The following is a 9,859-nucleotide window of genomic DNA, read 5'->3' as shown; positions in this document are numbered from 1 at the left end:
GAACCAGACCATCTTGCTGAAGGACAGGGGTAAAATAACAGTGGTTCCCCCTCTGCAAGCCGGAGACTTTTTTTGCTATTTTTATCTGCCCTGCAAACACTTTCAGGCCAGCCAGCAAAGGCCTTTGCGAAGTATCTTTGACTCCAAATCTGGAGTCAAATCTGCAAATCTACAGCCTGAAGATAACAGAGGAGACATACGGCAAAGCCTTGTCTCTGTCAGCCCTACTCCCTTTGAGCAGAGAGTACCCTTGATTGCAGGGGCTGGGAGGACGCACATCACAGGGAGATCTCTGATCTGCACAGAGATCTTGGCCAAGCAGGGTGGACTCTCTGCTTCTAGATGGGTTTTACACCTCAGTGGCATCACACCTTTACATCTGGCAGCAGTGTTGCCATAAGGGATTTCCAATGTAACAGGCAAAGAACGAAAGCATAACCCCGGCAACTCCGCCAAAACAGGAACAGCGTTTCCCCATGTGTGAGCTCAAGGTCAGAGCCCATCTTACCCATCCTTCAAGTTACTCATTTTAGCAATAAAGACACAGATCTCTCCAGGTACACCCATGTGTTACCCTGGTACAGGCTGTGCCTGTTTTGAGTGCTCCTGCTGTTCCTGCAGTGCTGCTTGCAGCTGCCATTCCGCAGCACAGGAGAGATCCAAGTGCTGGGACAAGACTATGGAATACATGTTTGGAAATTTTTTCTGTGAAAAAACGAATACCATTAAAAAGAAAAGAAAACAAATGTCTTCCTTTCCAATGGCAGTCAAACTAATTACGCAGCTGCAAACACTGTTAAAGTTTCACTGCAGAACAAAAGAGTGAAGTTGGATTATCTGCCCTAATTTAAGTGGCCTGAAGTTTTGTGTCCGATTCTAACACTTTTCCTTTTACACTCAAGAGAGAAATATCCCAGAGGATCACTAAAATGAGGGTCAAAGATCATCTGAATGAATTCCCCTCTAAAGGTAAATGTGACTTTTTAATGATTGCCAAGGAAGCCCTGGGTCCATTTGGTATCTAAAATTTAGACATCTCAGGACAAAGAACCTTACAGAAAGTAGAAAACCACAACCCTGAGTACAGTAAGCAGAGCTTGCAGAGCTGTTGGAGAGTGACTTTTCATCAAGATCAAACCTTTATCTCTAGGCTGGTTGTCTTTAACCCCAATCAGCACTATTGTAGATATGGTTTAATGAAATAATGGAGTACTCCAAATAACTATTTCACCAAAACTCACTGGTTTAGTGACAACTTCCACTTAGGTTCCATTTGTTTAACTGCAATTTTCAATTAGTCAAGTAATTCACTTCCCATTTATTTACATGCATGAGACAGAGCAAAAGCAAAAGATTTAATTTGATTCATAGTCACAAACCCAGAGACTCAGGCTTGGATTGTGACATGGGCAGAAGGCAGCCAGCTAATTCCTGACAAATTTCATTATCAATAAAGCCATGCTCAAGAAGCAGGAGATGTTTATGTGGGCTAGAAGTGAAAAGTTGGTGGGTGTTTAGGAATGCAAGTGTGCCTAAACATAAAGTATTGTATCATTCTTAAACAAAAGACTGAAGCAAATTAAATTTGTCAGCTATGGCGTATTTTTTGGAACTTGTCCCTAAAGTGCATGTACTTTCCTTTCCTTGAAACGTTTAATCAAACATAGGGAAAAAAAAAAAAAAAGAAATAAAATGGACAATTCCTTCTGCAGCATGACCTTATTTCCTACTCTGGATTGTGAACTTATACGAGCTTGTATTGGAAAAAATGAATCTGACCAGCCATCAATGCTGTTTATTTTATCAGAGGTGCTTCTATCCATACTGAATGTTGTAGCTTCATCTCTGAAGAGCCAGAAAGGAAATCTCTCTTGATTTCTCTCTCCAGAGAATTCCGTTACTGACAGCAGGAGACATAGCATTGCTTACAGCCCAAAGAATTGACTTCTTATCACAAAACCAAATCTGCAGCAACTTCAGATTTCTGAAAGTTTGTTTAAGGATGGCAAAGTGTCCACTCAAGTGTAAAATGATTAAAGAGTGAGAAGAAATAGGGAAGAAATAGGTAAAACCACAAACTTAAAAAAAATATTTTATCTTATTTAATAACACTTCTGGAAAGTTATTTGAAACATATTGAGGTACATACTGACCCTCCAGCGCTTAATCTAAACTAACTAATCTGAAGTAATGCACTACAGAAATTTTACACTTGCATAATGCAGATGTTCTGTAAGGACCTACATGCACCAAAGGTACCTGGGGGAAGCTCTCAAAAGGCAGCCTGACAGACAATCCAGATGGCATCAACCAGACGGGTTTCTTTCCCCTTTCCTGTTTATTCCTATAGCCACACTTCAAACTTTCCCTGATGAAAGTTTAATTTAGAAGCTCAATTTAACCTGAGCTTCTACATTAACATCCAATTAAAATCCAAGGTCATGCATACCTGCTTACAGTTAAAACTCCAGCATGTCTTTGGCATGACAGCACTAAAACAAAATCTGCTGAGACTTCTTTGCCAGCAAGCCCAACCTCCCTTGAATGTGATGTAACACCAGCTGAAGTGCTGCCCAGCTGCCCAAGGGTCCCTGCTGCTGGGGCAGTAGCCGTGTGCTCCAACACCAGCCCCAAGCAGAGCCCACTGCAAGGCACTGCTCCTGGGCTGGAGAAGCAGATCCAACTCCTGGTACAGCAGGCTGGCAAATTCTCCTTCACATGAACCTCCCCTGTACCAAACACCTCACACTGAGCAATACAGCATCCTCAAGAATATTGTAGCTGCCCATGCATATTAAACTGCACGGGGTGTAGCATTTGAGCATCAAAATGACCAAAGAGGACAGACACCTGGTGGCAGCAGCTGATCAGCTTTGAGACCCAGGACTTGGGGATTCTCTACATTTAGAACCAATCTCTCCACATGCTTTAGCCTCCCCAGGATGATTCGGACAAGCTGCAGTGATCTACAGCCACAGGTTGACAAAGCCTTCAGCCCGCAATATGACCATCCACAGCAAGACCAAGTACCAAGGGACAAGACTTACAGCTGCAGCCTCCTCTGATTTCTGTTATTGTCCCTAAACTGTCCATTACAAGTTCTGTCCCATCCCAGTCCTAATTGAGGGGAGTAGCAACACACTATGGGGAAGAGCTTGGTATCCCTTTCCAGAAAGGCTTCACATGAAGGCCCTTTTCAAGGCTGCTTGTGTGTCTAGAGAATGTACATGACATGGCAGACTGCAGCAGTGACTGCTTGAGACAGTAAGGAGGAAATGTTATCTCCACCAAGCCCCAGGCAATACTGGGCTCAGGGTTTATATTTCATAATGCAGATATCCAACTTCGACAGTAGAACTGTCACCAGAAGTGGGTCATCAGTTCTAGGTATCAGAGGTACCACACTCCCTTTCTTTCCTGAGTTATCCCTCTCACAAACTGTCCACAGCAGCCTTGGACATCTCCCCCTTCCCGAGACAGCTACTTGGTTGCTGCCACCAGTGGGGTCTATTTGCTCAGTCAGAAAGGCGACAGGCAAAGGAGCAGACAAAAAGAGCAGAGATGACAGGTATTACCAAAACACCTCTATCAGCCCAGTCAGGAACACTGGCAATGCAGGTATCTCTTAGTGTTTTGTGGTCAGACACTCCCCAAGGCCCAGCAGAAATTGCCATCACCTTCTGTCTGAACACTCCCCATACAGGGACTTCAAAGGACATTTGCAGGCTCTGTCCATCACCAATGACAAGATGATGGTTATTTTCAGGAAAAGGAAGTGTCAGCAAAGCAGGATCCTAACAACCCAGCTAAGAGTCACTACTTTTTTTAAGACTGACAAGGTACAAAGGCAGTATTCATGAGGAAAGCCACAGTAAAGTGGTGAACTGTGTGAAGACTGTTGTGGGGGTTTTTTAACAAAACAAACAACATGGGCACCTTCTCAAGATGAGTTCCTCTGCTGTCTTGCAAGAATTACATTGGAAAAGATGACTGTTTTTCCCATTGGAAAATATGACTTTGTCAGCTGCTATTTATTACTAAAAGATTTCCTTCCCCAGCTCCTGAACCAATAGAGATATATTTTGTACAGTCATGCAATAAAAACCTGATTGCTTTATGGACTGAGAACAAACAATCAGGCGTTCCTCCTACCAAGTCTTCTCTTACGAATGAAATAAGCTTGTAATCCAGAGAAGTTTTTGGAAGCTACTGAATTTGGTAGCTACCCAAAGGGTTTTAAATGTCCCATTCCTAGAAGAAACATGGAAAATTAATCAAATCATTAAAGCATCTTTCTGCATTTCACCTGTACTTTAACTTGACTGGTTCTACACGACATTCTATATCATTTGCATTCTGTGCAGCTTTCTTTCCCAAATGTGCTTTAATTTAAATAGAATATATGGATTTAAATCAAAACAGGCAGACACAGAAATATGCTGGATGTTACTAAAAGACATAGCTCACTGCATTTTTTTTACCATCAGCCATAGAAAGCTTTATTCCAAGCCTGATCACACTTTCAGTTACAAAACACGTGGCAAAAAATAACAGTTAACACGCAAGATCTGCCATATTTCTACTTGCCTCTATTCTTATACTGGACTTTCCACATTGAGGGATGGAGAATAAACCTTTCTAATTCTTAACATAATGAATATACCTAAGGGTAGCAAATAAAGGTTTTTATTATTTTTAATTTCATTTCACAAATGTTTTATTTTCCCCAAGCCGCCATTTGTTAGTGCAACAAACCACACAGTGCTAGTTGCTGAGGTATACATGGTTAAAAACTGATTTCACCTTCAACCCAAATTGCTGTGTTTTCTCTCACCCTTTTTTTTTTTTTAAAGTAATGAAAGCCATATAGTCGCTATTTCACATTTCTAAAAATAATTCCACTCTAGACTAAAGAATGGTTTTCTTCTTGGTGTTAATTATGACAGGCTGTAAAAAGCAACAGCCTTATCTTTTATCGCCCATAGAACTCCTGCTGATCTTTTTTTTTTTTTTTAAGGTATTTTGTGCAAAATTAGGTTCTGTGTAGGTCTGTACCATAATTTGGAAAAAACTGTGTATAAAATGTACTTAATTTTTAAAAACAATCCCAACATCAAACAACAGAGAAAGGAGAAACAGATCAGAGGCAGCTGAAGTTTTCACATGAGAAACTAAATATAGTATGTTCTTAAAGCTCCAGTAATACATTCTTCCAAAAACCAGAATGCACTTTGGTCATTATTAAACATTAGTACAGAGGCAAATAAAATACAAAATGCTTGTTTGCGTTGCTTTATATATAAAAATATTTTTATACCACATAAGTTTAAGACTCAATACTTCCAATCTTGCAAGATTCTGGAGATTAGCAAACATAGGGCAATATCCAGACTCTTCTCAACAATTACTTGTCATTTTTCAGTATGAAGCCAGTATTTTAGAAACATAAAATACAAGAATACTTGTATTCTTGGTGGTATGAATCCTCCCAAAATAATTTTCAGAAGGAAAGTTTGTTACCAGTTATTCAATTTCACAGGGATGGACATATTATTTTTGTCACACTGAAGAACCACGAGTCAATATGACTGGTCCTTGTGGGAGGCAGAGGGAGAGGTGTTAGAAACCCCAGCAGAAAGCACATAGGAATGACACCTGCTGGGGAGGAATGGGAGTTATTTCAAGACACAAACCTGCCAAATACCAGGCTTTGCAGCTCTACTGCTCACCAGAGCAACTTGTTCTTTGTGTTTAATTGTTCTTAAACTTCAATGTGGTATGAATGGCATATACTATAGTGTACAAGAGGAGAGCATCTATCTATCTTTTGCTCAGTCAGTCAGTCAAAGCATTCCTTTCACCAGTAAATAATTTGCTTGTTTAAATATTCATCTTCAACATATAATACATACTGCTCCATAGTTCACCATAATATATCCCAATTAATATACATTTATATGTATAAAGTTTCTCATTAAAAGTAACAATAAAAAGTGCACATGCACAGTCAGAGCTGCACAGAACAGCCCAGTATTTCAAATAAATACAATATTTAATTTTTATCAAAATATCATACAGCATGGTAACCATTTACAATTATTGCTCTAATAAGTGTGTTATCAAAGAACACTTGTTGACTTCTTATATAATACCTTTTTAATATCCCAGGATATTTAAACTGCAGCCTATATGAGTTTAGATCCTGGAATTACTCAAAATATTAGAAATTCCCACTTGTTTCTAATAGTAATATAAAACATTTTTGCTACCTGTCATACCGTACTGTCAGTACTTTATTTTTTGAGTATGTCTCACTTTTCTATTGCAACCAAGCACCTATTGACATTGTCCTCATAAATGACTGGTGCAAATGAAATAGTCTAAGCAATTTTACCACACTATCAAAAATCAAATTACTTCCATATAGTGTTACTGGTAACTAAAAATGTTCGGCGTTGGCTTAGCTTTAACAACAGATAGAGCAATTTAGTGTGATCGTATTTCAGGATTTCAAACTCTCAGACACAGTTTTTGACCCTTCCTAAATCTGACCCTTTCCAGAACAAAGCAAGTAATTTGAAAATAAAACATAAATGTCAACTAAAACAAACATAAACCAGTGAGAAGATGAAATAAATATAAAGATTGCACAAGACAGATGTAAACACTTCCGTTTTCCAAATTACTTCCTTGAAGAGGTTGTAGCTTCTGAAATACAGATTCAGTGGCTGCTGTGAGGCAGTTTTGTCCATCAATGACCTTTTCTGTAACACTGTGTTATTTCATCTTCTTTCTATACTGTCAAGATTTGATCTTCCAGAGCTGGAAAAATTAGAGCAGTACATCAACTTATTTCTCAAATTATTTCTCTTTACCAGAACTGCAATACCACCACGTTTTTTCTTACTGCATTTGCTACATATTCTAATGACACACAAAATACATTTTACATGCATTTATTTCTAACAAGAAAAAGCAGATATAAGCAAACTCAATGGCCAATAAAGGGCTTTGTAACAACTACAAGCTTGTGTCTCATAACCTGAATCTTGAAACAGTTTCCAGAGTTTGCAGTTCAGGGTGGGCCTGAGAGAAGGATCTAAGGGGACAGTCCTACAGCAATGACAAACCAACACTGTAGGACTGTATTGTCACAGCAATACCTTTCCTACTGCAATACTTCTCTGCAGTGCAAGACAAGGATAGATCTGTCTGCCTCCCTTACAGAGCTACAGACTCAACAGTGAGGAATTAAAGAGAGAAATCAAATTTGAGATATGAAGTTAAGGAAGGTCTTGTATTTATGTGTACAAATGTCTCCATATTTATATCTAAGAATTCTTGTAATTAAGTGTCCTAAATGAAATTACAAAGCCACAAAATGAGAAAAAAAGGGCTGCTCCAACAAATACACCATTATTCTTCTGATATAGATTTAATTTAATAATTTAGTAACAGTTTTCAAACAATAAATCTTCTAGCTAGCCTGGTTAAGAATTAACTATGCTTCAAAATGTGTTCCATCTATGATGAAAAAAAGAATGCTTCTCAAGTATTTACCTTTAGATTAAATCCAAGCAAGTCACTGATGACACCAGAAACAGCTGACAGGATGACAACTTGGGTGATGTTATAAAGCAATGGATTCATTGTAAGCCCATATAACCTAAAGGGACTGTCCAGTTCCTAATAAGGCAAAACAACAGCATCATTAAAAACCAAAAATGACACAAAGGGGGTTTTCTTCACATATGTATTAAGCAATATTAAATACTTTAGGAAGTCTTCAAGTCCCAGTGGAGCAAAACATTCTCCTATTATTCTGCATATCAAACACAATGTGCAGGAAAATTTCCATCACAGTAACTGACTGTTTACTGCTGTTGTCTAAGTAACTCTTCAAAAAATTGGAGGTTACCCATGTTCAGTACCTAACAATCTGCTCGTGAAGCCAAGAAAATAAAGAGCTAGGTGCCATCATCTCCAAATTCCGTATAATTTTTCAGAAATAAGCTTCAGTGTTAAAAGAACTGACAGGCAGCAGAACCACAAAAAATAAGAAAAGAAAGATTTTTCATGACAGAAGACTACCTCACAACTATGAAAATTAACAAAAATATCTTTCCTATTGCAATTTCCTTCCTTTTCCATTAATTTTGAAACTAACAACTGATCAATATAGCCAGAAAAGGATGATAAAGGAAAAAAATCCTAATAATCATTAGACTGCCAATACTTTACTTTTTTTTAATTGAAAGGAACAAAACATTAGCCCAAATTAATCTATAATAAAACTTGAACAAAGAATCTATTTCACTGATTTTCAATTATTGGTGTGTGAATATAGTCATCCAAACTTTTCTGGCCTAGAAATATGTCAAATAAAGTAAAGAAAAAAAATAGTTTTAAAATATTATAGTCTACCAACTATCACTGCTTTGGTCATTTACATTTTCCAGCTTTAAATTCATCTTCATCCCTCTCCTGCATTTGCATCCTGGGCCTTGAAAAAGGCCTTATAAATCCTTTCTTAAAAATGAAGAATTTCAAAGGTATTATTCTTTTTTCAAAAAGGTGAAATAAGAATGAACAACCTTTTCATTTAGATGTAATGTTGTATAAAACTCTGCTGCAAATACAAAAGATACAAAAGACATGATTTTGAGAAGGACAGCAGAGAAATTCTGGAAGAAAAAAGGTTTTAGATTCTGGATTCATCTTACCAATTCTGTGAGTAAGAAAACAGTAATATTCAACAGAATCTAGTCTTTATAAAAGTTTAAAGACCAAAACCACCCAAAATCAAATTTAAAAAACCCTAAGCCCATTTAGCTACTGGACATAAATTATGTAATTGCACTAATCACTAACTACCAAGAATTTATTTAAAGCTCATAGTAGGTGGCTTGGAAATCTCACTTTTTGGTATCTTCTCACAATAACTAAATGATGGCCTGGGTCTGGGATTTGTGTCACAAAAGTTAAGTTCCCCACTGGAAAAGGCTGTGAACTTTGGTAAGAGGAAAATATGGAAGCTTTTTTTGAAACACCAAGAAGAGCATGAAAAAAATGAAAGCAATTTAGTCCAAGACGGGATCAGCATCCAACCTACCCACATTCTCACAGCACACAAACACTTCAGCTCATGATGAGCTCATGAGAGCACTGATGCACTGAGAAGACTTCCTTTCCTTTGCTCCACAACCAAGTCCTGAAAGCCTTGCAGTCCCTTACTCTTACACCAGGAGACAGTCACTGATTTAGTCAGGCTCTCCTTATTGCTGCAGCACAGCTCTCAAGCAGGTGCTTTGTCAGCGCTGAGTCCTTGCTGACTCCATCAGTTCCCTCAGGGAAAGTGCTGTATATCTTTTTAGAGGAGGGGACCAACACACACCTTGCTCGAGGTGTGCTGGTGGGAGGAATTACTCATCTAACTAGAAGAAATACTCTGATCTCAGCTACTGACTGGCTAAATTAAGCAGTTTTAACTGCATTTTATGGGCTGCTCCCTGGCACATGGGAAGCAACAAGCTGAGGGACCCAAATTCAACGCAAATGTGTGGTTGAGTGAGGCCACAAAGTCTTAAATCACCACTGTATTGACACTCAAAACAGACAAAATTTCATCATTTATTTCCCAAGCATTCATCATCCTGACCACCCTGAAGTACATTCTCTCACACTGCTAATATAGAGCAGAAGAGTAAAACGTCCTGGATGTAATAATAATTTACAATCCACAATGATAGCAACATAACAGACTGCAGTGCATGAACAAGCAGCATCCCTGTGAAGAGGTATGGGGCAAATTTAAACCAGAGTACACCCTACTGCCTGCAGAAGTCACACAAGTGACTCT

At 38.4% G+C, this 9,859-nt stretch overlaps 1 protein-coding gene across 1 annotated transcript in view; it reads right to left on the bottom strand.

The window, feature by feature from the left end:
- Positions 1-4,435: 4,435 nt before the first annotated feature.
- Positions 4,436-9,859, bottom strand: part of PHTF2 (putative homeodomain transcription factor 2) — a 63,158-nt gene continuing 57,734 nt past the window's right edge. Inside the window, exons 17-18 of the mRNA XM_053978384.1 lie at positions 7,561-7,686; positions 4,436-6,822 (exon numbers count right to left, since the gene is read on the bottom strand). Of these exons, the coding sequence (XP_053834359.1) occupies positions 6,802-6,822; positions 7,561-7,686 (147 nt within the window). The 3' untranslated portion in view covers positions 4,436-6,801. The remainder of the gene's footprint in view (positions 6,823-7,560; positions 7,687-9,859) is intronic.

Source organism: Vidua macroura, chromosome 5 (assembly GCF_024509145.1).
Source record: "Vidua macroura isolate BioBank_ID:100142 chromosome 5, ASM2450914v1, whole genome shotgun sequence".
Lineage (NCBI taxonomy): Eukaryota > Metazoa > Chordata > Aves > Passeriformes > Viduidae > Vidua > Vidua macroura.
The sequence above is the reverse complement of the archived record's forward strand: the minus strand, read 5'-3'. Positions and strand labels throughout refer to the sequence as shown.